This window comes from Silene latifolia, chromosome X (assembly GCF_048544455.1).
Source record: "Silene latifolia isolate original U9 population chromosome X, ASM4854445v1, whole genome shotgun sequence".
NCBI classification, from domain to species: Eukaryota; Viridiplantae; Streptophyta; class Magnoliopsida; order Caryophyllales; family Caryophyllaceae; genus Silene; species Silene latifolia.
The window spans coordinates 144,100,736-144,117,207 of NC_133537.1; the positions used below are offsets into that span (position 1 = coordinate 144,100,736).

The 16,472-nt window shown below is 35.5% G+C and overlaps 1 protein-coding gene, 1 non-coding gene and 1 pseudogene across 2 annotated transcripts; 2 read left to right on the forward strand and 1 right to left on the reverse strand.

Moving 5' to 3' along the window:
• The first annotated feature begins 432 nt into the window (after nucleotides 1–432).
• On the forward strand, nucleotides 433–539 carry LOC141624965 (small nucleolar RNA R71). Its single transcript, XR_012534768.1, has one exon. It is a non-coding gene; the product is annotated as a small nucleolar RNA R71 (small nucleolar RNA).
• Nucleotides 540–6,377: 5,838 nt separating this feature from the next.
• On the forward strand, nucleotides 6,378–13,301 carry LOC141623650 (beta-1,3-galactosyltransferase GALT1-like). Its single transcript, XM_074439769.1, has 8 exons — nucleotides 6,378–6,719; nucleotides 7,967–9,050; nucleotides 10,026–10,261; nucleotides 10,356–10,637; nucleotides 10,991–11,119; nucleotides 12,243–12,422; nucleotides 12,510–12,617; nucleotides 12,814–13,301. Exons 2-8 carry the CDS (start codon nucleotides 8,198–8,200, stop codon nucleotides 13,030–13,032), a joined length of 2,007 nt encoding a protein of 668 aa, XP_074295870.1. The 5' UTR covers nucleotides 6,378–6,719; nucleotides 7,967–8,197; the 3' UTR covers nucleotides 13,033–13,301.
• Nucleotides 13,302–14,076: 775 nt separating this feature from the next.
• LOC141621611 (large ribosomal subunit protein uL18c-like) lies at nucleotides 14,077–15,752 on the reverse strand (annotated as a pseudogene).
• Nucleotides 15,753–16,472: the final 720 nt, after the last annotated feature.

Sequence of the window (16,472 nt, forward strand, 5' to 3'; positions counted from 1 at the left end):
AAAGCGTTAACCTCTTGCACATTTTCATCGTAGACACCATTGTAATTGTTGGCACACAAGTCATATGTGTGACCACTTCCTCCACAAAGTTCACAACTTGAGACTTGAGCCACTTCCTCCATGGGTTCCCCATGTGAGGTTGCGGCTTGGTGCACTTGATTTCTTTGAAACTTCTCAAATTGTTTTGTGAGTAAGTCGAGCTTGGCATTTGTCTCGGAGTTGGAGGAGTTTTCCTTAGGAAACTTCCCATTCCTTCTTAGCATGTTTCCTCTAGAACCATAGTTTGTTTCCGAATCTACCATTTTCTTGATCAATGCCGTGCCTTCTTCATCACTCAAGTGATCAAATCCTCCTCCCGCGGAGGCATTTACCATCTCCTTAGTCCTTGGTAGCAAAGTTTGGAAGAATGTTTGAGTGATGTACCATTCCGGTATTCCATGATGGGGGCAACTTGCTATCAAGTCTTGATAAAGGTCCCAAGCTTCACCCAAAGACTCCCCATCCTCTTGTTGAAATGTATGAATCTCATTACGGAGCATTGCGGTCTTTGAGGAAGGGTAATATTTGGCCATGAATGCTTTAGCCAAGGCATCCCAAGTAGTGAAAGTATCCGGTGGGTGAATGTTCAACCATCGGTCCGCCTTGCCCGTCAATGAAAACGGAAACAACATCATTCTCAAGGTGTCTTCGGACACCCCATTCTTCTTCATCATTGAAACTTTCCTCTTAAACTTCCGGAGATGAGCATGGGCATCCTCTTCAATATGCCCCTCGAACAAATCTTTCTCAATCAACCCGACTTGGGCGGGATGCATTTCAAAGTTGTTTGGGGCCAAGGTGCCAAAATTGATAGGGTTACATGAATCATTATGGTTAGGCCGGTTATGATCTCTAAGAGCCATTTGTGGTGGTGGATTTGGTGTTTGATGTGGTGGTGTTTGAGGTGAGCTATTATAATTAGGGAAGTTATGAAAAGGGTTTTCTAGTAGAGGCTCAATTGTGAGGTTCGGTTGAAGTGTGGTTGTGGTATCAATGTTTTGTGGGATGTGTGAACTTAGTTGGTCAAAGTTTGCTTGAGGGGAACTATTCCTAACTCTCTCAAGGGTCCTTGTCCTCAAGGTTCTAAAAAGCCTTTCGGGGTCGGAGTTGAAGAGAAGAGCTTGGTGGTTCCTTCTAGGCATGCACTTGACAAATCGTTAGTCTCCTAGTGTTTTTACACACTAGGGGAAGGCAAGAAATCACACACTCTACAAAGAACACACAACTATTAAAACAAACTAACAATTGAGATAGGACTAAAGCAAAGACTCTAAGCAAAAACTAAGCATAACCTAACGCCATCCCCAGCAACGGCGCCATTTGATAGTAGGTATTTGTCGTCACTACCCTTATCAAAACAATTTATAAAAACCCAATTAAATGTAGTATTTAGTCGGATGTCGAACACGAAGACGGCAGGGGTTTCTACTTAGTCTAGGTAAGAATCAAGTCTAGTCAAAAATTGTAAGGAGGTGAGTTTTGTTTAAACTAATAGTAACTAATGCAAGTAATTAAGCGAAGTATGTATTCGATTGATTAAAGACTAGGGTTTTCGGGGTCATCTAAGCGAACTATGGGCAAACAAGTCGATTAAACTAGTCTAAGGTGTAGGTTCGTCCTAGGACGAGATTCAATCTCTTGAAAATCCTATAGACGATTACCAACTCTCATTGAGCAACTACCCATTCTAAAACATGCAACAAGACCACCAACAAACTTTCATTTAATGGAGGAATTAAGTTATCAAGACAAAAGGTACAAGTTCTCACTCACACAAATCGTCAAACACCTTGCATGCAATGCTTAAGAAAGACAAATTCTACACCAAAGACTCAAAACTATCAACCTATCATGCCCAATAATCCGGTTTAGACTCCCTCTAGACCCTAGAAGGGCAACTACTCACTCATCATGTTTCTAAAGGCAAGATAAACAATAAAGATGGAGTCTTTAAGCATAAACATGGTGGGAGGATGAATTCTACCTCACTTTCTCTATCATCCACTTCCATCCTCACTATTTTCATCCTCTTCTTATTTAATTTGCCCTACAATAGAGAGGATCCTCTTTTTTATCCTCTTAACATTTTAATTGCATTTCAACTTATATTAAAAGAAAAAAATAAAAAGCAATTACTAAATATGGACAAATATAATTGGATAGTTGGCACAAGGGCCAATGTTCCACTTCCTCTAAAACTAGAGAAAATGGAGAATATCCTCCTTTGAAGTGTTAGAAAATATTGTGATTTAAGAATTTATTAATGGGTTTTAATATTTGAGTAAATATATAAATATGATTTATCCTCCATTTATTTCCGTAGTTAATGGTTTTTATATGATGGTGGTCAATCACATTTATGTGGGTGATCTAATGAGTGATTAGTATCACTATTATTACATTTGTCCGTTTTGAATATTGCATTTATATTGGGTTTATAATTACCTTTACAAATGGTGTGATCTTGGTCTTTATTCACCTTAATTAGTTTTGACCATCTTGTCAATTATTCAATATATATGAGGATCTTTGTTCTTCTGCGAATAGTGCTTTTTGAAGCTACATGCAATCATGCGAGTCGACGAATGCAAAGATTAAGAACATTTTATTATTATAATATTCATAAAAGTTAATTTTATCATATAATATTATTATTGAGCATCGGGCGATCGTCGGTTCGGGGGCTCCTCTTGCTGCTACCGAAGGAGTCCAACGGGTTGTCGTATCTTGGGAGAGGAACGCACTATTTGGCAACCAGTGCAGTGGAGGCGTTATCTCTCTTAGGAAAGCGCCTAGCGCGATTCGACCCAGGCTACATCTTTCTTCTCTACTCTATTTTATATTATTGTTCTTTAATTTACGCCATTTATATTTTTGTAATATTATTTACGGTAATATTGCTCCACCTTTTCTAACAATCTAAGAGAGATAAACCGCGTTACCGTAAATGATATTATAAAGTTTATAGTAGATTAAATGTCATAACATAGAATAGCATGTTATTCGTTGCCAATATGTTTGCTAAAAATATTGATGTTTTCATTAGGCCACTAGCTTAATATGATTTAAAAAATATTGCTTGATCCTTTACTGCTTGAAAAAATTCTTTTAAGTTTGTGGGATGCTTGTTATAGAGTTCATCCGTATATCTCCGTACATGTTTCTTATGGGTTGGTATTTTGTTCTTTTCTTTTTGATACGTAGTAATGGTTATTTGATCTTTTCTTTTGTTTTTGTCAAACACAAATATGTCGTAGTTTTATGTTTGGTTGTCTGAAGCTTGAAACAATGGAAATATTGACTAGTATTTAAAGTGCCGGGTTTAATTTTATTTGCTACAAAGGATTGAAATGAGACTCTTCTCTTTGTTTTTGTTCACATAGAAATGCACTCTTAATCAAGGTGTTATACATACTTCTAATCTGTTTAATACCTTGGTGATAATTCAATTGTTTTTAGTTTGGATAATTATATACCGAATATTATATTACCAATTTTATAATTTGTCTATGGACTTGATAAATGTGGGGGTTGTTTTCATTTTTAAGTTTGTATAATATTTGACTCTAGTGGTTATGGGATCGATTTCTTGTTCGAATATTCATGTTTGTAACAATTATTTTTTTTTTTTTTTTTTTGGATGATGAGAATTATATTATGGATGATTTACGTTTTCCGGGATAGATGATATTTTTTTAAAGTTGGTAACCATATTCATATGTCTCTATTATACGTTGAGAGTATTGTTAGATGTGAATTTTTCGCTATAAAGAATTTCGTGAATAAGTGTTTTTTAATGGTTACTCCTATTATTTTGATTGAATGAGTAGGTGACAGACATATCTTAGTCAATTGGTTTATCTATGTCTATGCTTTTATATGTGTGATAATATACCATGACAATGTAACGATAACAAATGTCATTGTTTTATGTATTATGGATTAATGCATGGAAATGAGCATTTATAATGAGATACTCATAAATATGGTGCATCGGAATTTCGTAGTTTAATGAGTGTTGATAAGTGTTATTGTATTTTGTAAATGTTATAAAGATTAACAGTTGTTTCAATATTTATATTGATCTTATCACTATGTTTATTTAGATTTGATATGTGATGTATTGAGAACATTTGGAGTTTTGGTTCGGTTTGCGATTTTTTGACTACTATTACAGTAGTGACATATATTCATGAGATTTTATCATATGTATGTACTAGTTTAAATATGGTGAAGGCATGCATAGAATTTGGGACATAAATTATTTATCGAATGTTTATTATATATCTCGCTAACTGTATTTTTCCTTCTTTACTTCGAAGGTTTATTGAAGCGAGTTGGATTTTAATCTTGATGCGATCAAAGGCTCCATATGGCTATTTATTTTATATTGTGGAGGTGCAGTATTATGGAGATATGATGCAGACTATTATTATTATTTTGGATATTACGAGCATGGAAGTGAAATTGTCAAAGAGTTATTACGACGTTTTTCATAAGCCAATATTGTCCGAGCCTATGCATTTGAAATGCTTATATTGTCCGAGCACATATATACCTCATATTCCGTTATTATTTGTTGATGGAGTTTTAGCTAAAAGCTAAAAAGGAAAAGCGTGATGAGAAAGTGAGAAATTTGATATTTGAGACGTGGTCTTTGAGACACGTGTTTTTCCATCATGATGGTGATTTTATTTGAATATTCAGAAAGTGATATCACGGATCCATTTATGAGAAAGCTGGCCAGCAAGTACGTACTTGAATTATGAGATTTGAATCGTCGAGGGGAATGAGACTTATTGCCCATGTGGTAGCCATCGCAGTGGAAACCCGTCTTCAAAGATTGGAGATCCCATGAAAGAAGTTCAACGGGTAATAATAACGGCGTGGGTGGGCTAATTAAGGAGAGCACCATTTGTTTGGCGGATATTTTATTTTGATCCGCGTCTCATTCCTATGGCGAAGTGTGATATTTGTGTTTTATGAGGTGCTCTCATTGTTATTGGTTGTAACGGTTTGAGGTTGAGCATTGACTCTTAATGAATCCGAAGGCATAATTTTTGCGGGGTGGATGTCACACCTACCCTTGGAGGATTCACCTAGTGAGTGTTCGTAGTGTGGTCGCTACTATGGGACGTGGGCAACTCCCTAGATACACTCATGATACAAGATACCTGCGCATGACCATTAACGCGCTCCACTGATAGAACCTGATCGATTGCTGATACCGTGTGTGTGGTGAGCCCAAGCTTGATCTAAGGGACCTAGTTCAAAGTATTTATACTACTATGGTTCTTTCGAGTGCAAGCTCACTTACACTAAGTGTTGGTTCAAACCCGGAAGGTACCTACACCTATTACGCGGTATTGTATGCTCAATATTATTACTTTTATATAAAAAAAAAATTATTTTATTTTTAGATTATTAAATCTTATTTATTTTTATTTTATTATTTTAAAATGTTTTTCGATTCTTAAATCATGTGGGGGATTGTTAGAAAATATTGTGATTTAAGAATTTATTAATGGGTTTTAATATTTGAGTAAATATATAAATATGATTTATCCTCCATTTATTTCCGTAGTTAATGGTTTTTATATGATGGTGGTCAATCACATTTATGTGGGTGATCTAATGAGTGATTAGTATCACTATTATTACATTTGTCCGTTTTGAATATTGCATTTATATTGGGTTTATAATTACCTTTACAAATGGTGTGATCTTGGTCTTTATTCACCTTAATTAGTTTTGACCATCTTGTCAATTATTCAATATATATGAGGATCTTTGTTCTTCTGCGAATAGTGCTATTTGAAGCTACATGCAATCATGCGAGTCGACGAATGCAAAGATTAAGAACATTTTATTATTATCATTATTATAATATTCATAAAAGTTAATTTTATCATATAATATTATTATTGAGCATCGGGCGATCGTCGGTTCGGGGGCTCCTCTTGCTGCTACCGAAGGAGTCCAACGGGTTGTCGTATCTTGGGAGAGGAACGCACTATTTGGTAACCAGTGCCGTGGAGCCGTTATCTCTCTTAGGAAAGCGCCTAGCGATTCGACCCAGGCTACATCTTTCTTCTCTACTCTATTTTATATTATTGTTCTTTTATTTACGCCATTTATATTTTTGTATATTTTTGTAATATTATTTACGGTAATATTGCTCCACCTTTTCTAACATTTTATCCTACAATAGAGAGGATCCTCTTTTTTATCCTCTTAACATTTTAATTGCATTTCAACTTATATTAAAAGAAAAAAATAAAAAGCAAATACTAAATATGGACAAATATAATTGGATAGTTGGCACAAGGGCCAATGTTCCCCTTCCTCTAAAACTAGAGAAAATGGAGAATATCCTCCTTTAAAAAGGATCCTTTATGCATACCTCACAATAGAGAGGACCTTCTCTTACATAAGAGGGAGTGCTAAGAGGACATGCTTTAAAGCTTGAAAATTCTTGCTCTATATTTTTCTGTCGACGCTTGTTCTCCGGTTTTAAGCGTAGACTTGAAGTCCAATGTTGAAAGAAACACCATTATAATATAATAACATCCCACCAACAGGCAACAACAACAACACTGTTTTTCTCTCTTTTATCTCTCCTCCTCCTCCTCCTCCAAACCATAAACTATTTCTCTTGTTCATGCGTTTCCATCATTAGGGTAACCACTTCTACTTTATTTATTTTTTTATTTGTAATTTTCAGTTAATATTTGGTGCTTTATTTGTGTCAGTTACCTTCAATTTGAAGTACACCGTATTTTTTTTTTATTTAAAGAATTTGAGGTTGAATGCTGTGTTACTTAGATCTGTCCTGATACTCTATGCTTGTTTTTAGCATATAATATCAATCTTTGATGGTTTCCAAAGATGTTTTAATAACTGGAGTTTGTTTTGGTGTAGCAACATGTGTGATGCACTGAGTTCAATCACATTCAATTTCCGCTAATTTTGCTTCTACAATGTAAATCAGATTACTGAAATTATCTTCATTAATTGTCAGTCTCACTGTGCATTCAACTTGTTACCAATTTATCTCTATAGGGTTTTCTTTAATGAGATTTATTTGGTATGTTAGACTGATTTGGTTGTGTGATAGTGAGGTAGCTCTTTACTTCATTGCTTCACATGATCATTTAATACTCCGTTTATCCCAATCATTTGTTACTTTTTATTTTTATTTTTATCTAAGGTATACAAATAATTGAGACGAATGGTGTATTTCTCTATTTAATGGGTTGTGCAAAAGTAGTGAAATGTAGGACTGCATCTTAATCACTTTTTTTTTTTTTTTTTTTTTACCGTGTCTTTCAACATTATCTGAATTTTAGGATTAGATACCTATGAAATTGATCAGGCCTGAATTGATCAGGCCTTGCCTCTGGTCTGGATCTCGAAAATTCTTATTCTTCTATTATCTATTTCATTTATATTATTGTTCTGGTTTATTGTGTTCACCAGCTTATTTATGTTGAGTTCAATTGTGACGTTCTCCAGTCCAGGGTTGCGAATGTTTGTCAATTTGTTTGCTGCTCATACTTTCGCTGAATCTCCGTATGCTCTGTAGAGTTTCAAGTTTGTTCAATAGTAGGATATTTATGGCCTTGTTTGGATAAATTGTTAAGAGGGAGGATGATTGCCTTTCAAATCCTAATTGTATTTATCCCTTTCCTTCCCCTCCGAGTCCCTCCATTCAAACAAGGTGTAAAAAAAGAGGAAACTTCTACTCATAATGATGGAACTATATTTGCATTGTTGCAATATTAATATAAGTGGATGATTGATTCATGCTATGACAAAACTAATAAAACTGATGTATATGTGATCTGTCAGTCTGTTGGCCGGTGGTTTCTTAATGGTAGCTCATTAATGATTAACCAGCCTTATGTTGTATTAATTTGGCTTTCAGGATATGGGGTGAAGCGACATTGTCATTGATATATCATCGAACAACTACTGTGATACACTGCTATTGGATATTGAATCCTTTTCTTGTGAAGAATTTTGCTGTCATATCATTGGATGATTTCTCATTTGTGTGGCGTATGACCTGTTTCTTGCTGCCCTATAAACATTTTTTTGTGCACTTTACCTGTATGATATCTCTTGATCTTTCTCTTCCGGGAGAGCTCGAGGGTCCATGTTCTTCGCATGTAAGCTTCACTCTGCTATAGAGACAGTTTGGCCATACTTGTTGGGATCAGTGATGAAGGGAATGAAGAAATGTTATGGTGGTGTTATTGTTGCATCCATTTTTATGGTTTTAGTTCTACGATACGCCACCACACAAAACCCCTTTGGTCAAAGTTTGTCTGGCTCCATCATGTTTAATACAACTAATCAGTTTGAATGGGTCAAAACTAATCCTCTAGAATGGATTCGGTACACTGCTGTAGCTGATGTCGAACCGCTTCAAAACAATACTCAAGTTATTCCCATGGATACCTTAGTTTCCAGTCTTTATGTTCAAAGGAACCTGACAAAAGAGGAGCGAAATTCACTGCTGACTTGGAACCAGATGAAGCATATGGTCAATCACTCTCAAGCTTTGCCAAATGCAGTAGAGGCCTCTAAGGAAGCTTCATATGCCTGGAATGGCCTAATGACTGTTATTGACGAGGAAAAACTACATAATGATAATAGATCGGGTAATACGAAAGAGAAGCAGTGTCCTCACTACCTTAATCGGATGAATGCCTTGGAACTGAATGATAGCCAGTTTAGGTTACTTGTCCCATGTGGTTTGACTCAAGGTTCTTCCATTACAATTATTGGCAGTCCAAATGGCCTTCTAGGTAACTTCCGGATTGACTTAACTGGAGAACAGATTCCTGGAGAGCCAGAACCACCCATTATATTACACTACAATGTGAGGCTTCATGGAGATCAGTTGACAGAGGACCCAGTTATTGTTCAAAATACTTGGACCGCTGCACATGATTGGGGGGAAGAGGAGCGCTGCCCATCTCCAGAGCCTGACGACAAGAAGAAAGGTATTGCACCTCTGCACACGTCGTCTTTTCTTTTTGTAATGATTGGGATACTTGTTGATTTAAGCAGCCTAATTTCAAATTACCCATCGATTCAAAATACTCTTTCATGTCAACATTGATTGTGGAATGACTAATCACCAATTTTGACCTTACATCTGACCCTGTTAGTCCACCATACGTGGAAACCTTCGACGTATTGCGGTAATCTTGCTGTATTTATGAATCAGAAGTTTGAGTAGATTAATAACAGTAATCCAGAGGCAACTCCTATTGATTTTGGGCCTTGTTTAGACATGACATAACTAACCCGGCGCGAATAACTTTACCCGAGGCCCAAACTGAACAACCTGAATACGATCTACAACTCCACAAGCTAAATGATATAATCCACTCGTACCCGACCCTAACTTTGATGGATCCATATTGACCAGTCAATCCGACCCGACCCGGATAGACCTGAGTTGAAATGACTCAACAACTATTTTGAATTTATACTGAAGTTTACAATATTTCAAAAACCTTAGTAGACACAATCCTAAATGACCCAACGCAGACCTGATTGACCCAATTCATAACCATTAACCTTAAAATGACCAATACAGATCCACCCGCTATCCTAAATGACATGATAATATCACACTCTTGGGCTTAATAAATTTCAACCTAAAGTGACATGATCCTCGAAGTGCAATTTTTTTTCAAATGAACCGATCCATACTATATCAACCTTTACGTGATAGAAATGACTCGTTTGCCCCCCACATCTAGTCTTGTGAATGTTTGAACACTCCCTATTGTAAGCAAATAGCTCTGAAAGGAATACTTTCTCGTATTCATGCTTTTGGCAAATAGGTTGAATTATTCGTATCTTGAGGTTAACCTTCTGAAGATATCTACTTCTACATTTGTACCGGGTTAGGTTGCTATCTATGTATTTTGGATTTTATATACACGTCTCTACTTTAATTTTGGCAGTGGATGAGCTGGATCAGTGTAATGAAATTGTGGGAAAGGATGTAAATCTAACATCAAAAGTGTTTACACATGGAAATGGCTCAAACCTGTCTGATTTGGGTCATGATGGATTCCAGACAAAACGGTACTTCCCTTTTAAACAGCGCTATCCGTTTGTTGCAACACTTAGGGTGGGGTCAGAAGGAATACAAATGACAGTTGATGGGAAGCACATTACTTCATTTGCTTATCGCGAGGTACTTGTTTATGATCTTCTGTGAGCTCCCCTTTTAAAGCTAATGTGAATGGCCAACTAATAATGGTCATCTGCCTTTTTGTATGATTTCTCAGACATTAGAGCCTTGGCTGATTGGTGAAGTAAGAATATCTGGAGATTTGCATTTAATTTCAGTCCTTGCCAGTGGTCTTCCCACATCTGAGGATCTAGAACATGTTCGTGATTTGGAAGTTCTTAAAGCCGTTCCAGTTCAAGATGGAAAACCATTAGACCTCTTCATTGGGATTTTCTCTACCGCAAACAACTTCAAGCGTAGAATGGCTGTTCGAAGAACATGGATGCAGTATCCACAAGTGTGCTCTGGCTCAGTTGTCATACGCTTTTTTGTTGGTCTGGTGCGTATGTTAGTTATTTAGTTTCTCATCTAAATGATACTGATTCCTTGTAAAATTTCTGTCAGGTTGATGTCAATGTTTGTTCTTGACACTGTGAAGGTCGACCATGCTCCTTCTCCCTCCCTCCATCTCTCCCTTTGTCGACAATTTTGCTATTCTCGCTGTTTTGTACAAGTTTAGACCTTCCAAAACTGACTCGACCCAAACCCAACTTGAACCCGAAATGAAAAATTCAATGTGTTTCAATTAATTTTCATATTCTATTATGAATTGCTTTTTCTGCAGTAAGTTTCTAATTCGTGAACAACGTTATGTTTGGTTGGTTATTATATACTCTGTTGGTCTCTTCACAGCATAAAAACCAGAGAGTAAATGAAGAACTGTGGAATGAGGCTCGGACTTATGGAGACGTGCAGCTGATGCCATTTGTTGATTATTACAGCTTAATTACTTGGAAGACTGTGGCCATTTGCATTTTTGGGGTAAATCTCTTTACTTTCAACACATCTTTTTCTTTTTTTCTTTTTCTGAGGAAAAAGGAAGTAATATCAGGTGAACATCTTAACGATAGCTTTGAGAGTCCGAGGAAGAGTAGTTCTGGGAACTCTGGCATGTAGATGATTTTTCTTCTTTGTATTTTTTATTTTAGGATGAGCCAATGTGGTTTAGAAGAAAACAAATTAACAAAATGGGGTTGGGGTGAAATATATTAACAAAAAATTGGTCCTCGTATGCTGTATTAATTTTTCCAGCTTCGCGTTAAAGCGTTTATGAATTGTAAAGAAATAGATCTACAAGGGAAAAAATCGACTTTGGAGCAGAGCAGCTCCATGGCAGCTTAATCATTCATCAGCTTTACTTAATTCTATAGTGTGACAGCTTTGCTTAATTCTATAGTGTAAAGTTAGAAAAAAAAGCTTCTGAATACAGTACCAAACTTTTTTTTTCCTTTTCAAGTTTTTACATAAGTTGCTGACTCATCCAGCAACTTTCAGTGCAAGCCGCTTAACGATAGGTAGGCAATGATGTTTGACTCTTTGTACTGCAAAAGTGCAATGTAAGGTACCTTACACAGTTACACATATCTTCAAACATATATTTTAATTTTATATTGGTCTTAGTTTAAAAACACACATCTACCTAATTCATGTTGTGTAGAAAAGGCGTAGCTTCGAGGCACCATATGCATTTTCCAAAAAACTTTCCCTCAATTCTTTTTATTATTATGCCCCTTCTTTTGCCTCATTATCCTTCACTTTTAATCATGTACGTACATATTATCGTTCATCAAAATCTATAAGGGTATGTTGAACAAAATTTATGTTTAAAATACAAATGTTTGCGAAAATAGTGGGGCTCTTACCTTTGAGGCGCTGACCTTGTGCCTCATCGCTACTGGCCACCTCAATGTGCCCCATGTCTTTAAAGTCTGAGATTTTTGGCCACATTTTCCTGATAATTAAACTCCGTACTCCTTTAGTTCGGTGAATAACTTATTTGCCTTTTGAAGGATGGACCTCTTTTAACCTAAAGGAAGGGAGTATTTATGTGCGTCCTTTTATAAAATTGACACTAATTTATATACTTCCCAACTCAATTCTACAGACACGCATTGTTTCAGCAAACTATGTTATGAAGACGGATGATGATGCTTTTGTTCGTGTTGATGAGGTGATAGCTTCTTTGAATAGGATAAATGTAAGCCATGGAGTGCTTTATGGCCTCATCAATTCAGACTCGCGACCTCATCGAAGTCCTGACAGCAAATGGTTTATTAGTACTGAGGTAATAAAGTGATTCCTGATAGCTTCTATTTACATTATGGCTCATATATTTTTTTTTCTGCTTTTCTGAAATGTACTATATTTGTAGGAATGGCTTGAAGAAACATATCCCCCTTGGGCACATGGTCCAGGATACGTTGTTTCCCATGACATTGCAAATGCTATTGCCAAAAGACATTATAATGGTGACTTGAAGGTAATTGAGAACGATAGCAGTCATCCCTTTTCAATTGAACTAAAAGTTGAAACACAAAACCTTATATGAAATAATGTTACATGTGAGATCAGCTTATTAACCCCTGTAATTAAACAAGGAATACATCAGGCTCATGGTTGGTTTGGTTTCACATCTTGAGATCAATACTGATATTTGGATACCTTAAATATGGCAGATGTTTAAGTTGGAAGATGTAGCGATGGGAATATGGATAGCAGACATGAAAAAGGATGGATTTGATGTGAGGTATGAAAATGAACAAAGGGTTTACAATGAAGGATGCCGGGATAATTATGTTGTAGCTCACTATCAAAGTCCAAGAGACATGCTTTGTTTATGGCAAAAACTTGAAGAAACCAAACGAGCTTTCTGTTGTGGAGACGGTATGAGGTAAGTATTGATCCAGTAGATGCATATGACATGATGGGCTGATCGGTTTAGGAATTAGGTTGTAGTTAGTATACGTGATTAGGGTTGCATATAGAGGCGCACCATATTTGTTTTTCCCCTCCATTTTTTGAGGGCGAGGCTACCAGTTTGACGGGTTTAGCTGTATGACAGTTTGGGTCAATATGAAGGATGAGAGGGGGATGGATTTTTGCTTTGTATAGAATTAGATGAGGATGTAGCAATATATTCAATTTAAGGAACTATTTAGTTTTCTCTTTTCGTTTTCTTATCTTCTCTATGCTGCTACATTATCTTCATAACAAGGGATAAGTCTATCACAAACCTATCTGTCATTATGTGTCGATCTGGTCAAATGACCCGGTCCAAAGTGACCAAACCCGTCTTTATTACTCCCTCCGTCCCATTCATTTGTTTAACTTCTATATTTTATGGGAGGGTTATTTTAATCAAAAGTAAATCAATGATTAGAACGAAGGCAGTAATTATTAGTGTAAAATTAATTGTGGGTGTTGTATAGAACGCCATGATGCAAAGAGTATCATGGCATTTGCTAAAACACTGACATAATTTGCTCAAGTGTAAGAAAGATAAATTATAACAACAAAATTGTATTTTTACTTTATTTATTCAAATCTTATACCACGATGAATCCTGGATTATCTATCACGTGGGAAGTTTGAGTTACTCCCTTCATCCCATTTATACAAGCAATCCTATGGAGTAGAATTTATGCCAAATTATAGAAATGAGCGTTAGCCTCTCCTTATGCTGAAACGGACATGAGCTCGCGCTGTACAAGATAGTGAAACATAGCTACTGCAAGCTAGGTAGCACCAAAACGGACACGAAACGGACACGTGACACGGCATCTCAAGAAATTTAGGAAACGGGACACGTTATTTAAATTTAATAAAATATATATTTTGCAGCTATATATGTGTGATTTTACTTTTGAAAAAGTATTTTATATTAAATTTAAATAAATGAATGTAAAAATTTGACGTTAAATATAACTTATTCTCATTTCTAAAACCAAAAACCAACTTATAATCAATATATTTGGACATTTCATTACTTGTCTAAAGAACATTTTTCCACCAAATTCAACCTATAACAATTCACGTCATTTACCTTAAATTCAACTTTCCGTTTGAAGGTGTGTCCAAATACCATGGACACGGCTCAAAATACCATGGACACGCGTCGGACACGTGCCCAAATAAAAGATAAAAGTTAGACACGGCTTTACAGGTGTCTGACACGTTTTGACGTGTGTCCGACGAGTGTCGTGTCCGACACGGGTGTCCGACACGGGTGTCCGACACGGGAACACCGATTAGGAGGACTGTCCGTACAACTTAGACTGCAAGGGCAAGAAACCATGTTCATACATGGCAATTTCAAAAGCTCTCATCCTTTCACCATGAGGAGAGCCATTGCGATCGCAAGATGATATTTCACTGATGTTGAGCTTCATTGCTGCTTTAACCACCTCTTCTCCAACTGCTTTTGCAACCTCCTGAAAGAATTACAAGTCATGTTACTCCTAGATAGCTGTCCAATGTTAAGACCTAGCAAACCCAATCCGACTCGCACCTCACCAGCATAACAGTTGCAGCTCAAATGACCCATTTGCTATTTCTAATTTTGCCAGCAAATATAGTATTTTTTTTTTTTGACAATAATAAATATAGTATTTATTGAGGATTTTTTTTTTTTGGTTACAATTTATTGAGGATTATTGTGAGTGCTTACCACTGTATTCATATTGGTATCAGTGCGGAGATATTTCTGCAGAGTGCTTCCGTAAAACAAACATTTCTTATTCTCATCATCAACCAACATTGCATACAATTGTTTATCTGAGCAGAATACTAAGTCTTGGCTTGGTTGGAGTACCATCATACTGAGGTTAGCAAACATGTCATCTTAGTAAGTTTGCATTAACTATTTGTTCCAAATGGGTGTTACTTATGTGTTAAAGGCGAAATGTGAATATAAAAACATTTACCAAATAGGAATGATAGTACCTTTTTCCGCAATCTTCTGTTTCGTATTTTTGGGCTTTCAGTCCGAGTATTTGCCCTTTTCCTCATCTTCGCTTCAACTAGCAATGGCCTCTAACAAAGACCTACAAACATATCAAGGAACTCGGATTTTTTTGCTGAAGCTCCCATTCCCCATAACAAACAACATCACATTGACTTGTATAACAGATATAAACAGCTTGATAAGAAGATAATTAGTTCCGACTTACTTCCAATTTGTGACGAAAACAAACGAACATTAAACGGCATCAATTTGTGACTTGCTTTGCATAAGGAACTTTTTTTTTATGGCTGCCAAAAAAAAAAATGAGTCGTAGTGAATGAACAAATGTTGACATTTTGTATTGGACGGAGATTTAAAAGAGCCATAAACGTGAAACCTGTAAGATCAACAGTGGTGAATTTGCACAAACAGGTGGTGGGCACAGCAAAAAAGCATCAAGTCAAAATTGTTAATGGGTAGTAATTATAATAGGAATTAAATGGAGTTTGTCTCTCTTCTCCATTGAAGGACAGGTTAATAATTAAATTGGAAATTGCATACCTTGAGCTGATTGTTTTTTACAAAACAATTACGGGCGTGCTCTTGTTTCTGGTTGTTGCTTATACTTGATTTCCCGCCAACGAAATTCCGTAATACTGTAACTAGTGTAGATCCCGCGCATTAAATAGAGGACTTTTAATTTTTAGTGTATTAGTTATAGATTTTAGATTTATATCTCACGAATTTTTATAAAAAATAACTAATATTAAAATTAATCAAAAGAATTGAATAATTTCATGAATTGTGTTTTTTATGAAAATATTTTAACTACATCAAAGTTTTTTAAAAAAAATTTTTTTTCGTCACGAAGTTAATAATAGGAGGTACAGTTTTTATGTATAGATTATTTTAAATGGAAAATTAGTTTAATAAATGAAAATCTAATTTGTTTCCATATATAAGTTTGAGCACTTTGGAAGGAAAACTTTAGAGAAGTTATATTCTCTTAGTATATAGGAAGATTTATATTTTTAAAATTTGCACCTCATTAATATTTACCAGTTCACTGCATTGTATTTTGATATGAAACAAAAAATTGAAATGGAAAATTAATAAAAAAAATTATTTAAGTTGTGAATTTTTTTTAGTGAATTTTTGTTGCCACGAAGATAATAGTAAGCATGTGTCAAGTTATTCTCTACAGTAGTAATTATTGCATTACTGAAAAATTTAGCAACTTATACTTTATAATTTAATATCAATTTTATTTTATTTTAATGAAAAAATCATAATTATGAATTTATTTAAAAAATTAGAGTTTATTTATAAGAATATATTCATTGAAAAGATAATAATGTAATGAAAGAAAATTTTATTTATTACCTTATTTAG

Excerpts from the sequence above, each read along its gene's own strand:
- LOC141623650 (XM_074439769.1), top strand. The coding sequence starts at position 8,198 with ATGTTCTTCGCATGTAAGCTTCACTCTGCTATAGAGACAGTTTGGCCA. Across the intron at positions 11,120-12,242 it reads TGGCCATTTGCATTTTTGGG|ACACGCATTGTTTCAGCAAA; the intron begins GTAAATCTCTTT and ends TCAATTCTACAG. Across the intron at positions 12,423-12,509 it reads AATGGTTTATTAGTACTGAG|GAATGGCTTGAAGAAACATA; the intron begins GTAATAAAGTGA and ends CTATATTTGTAG.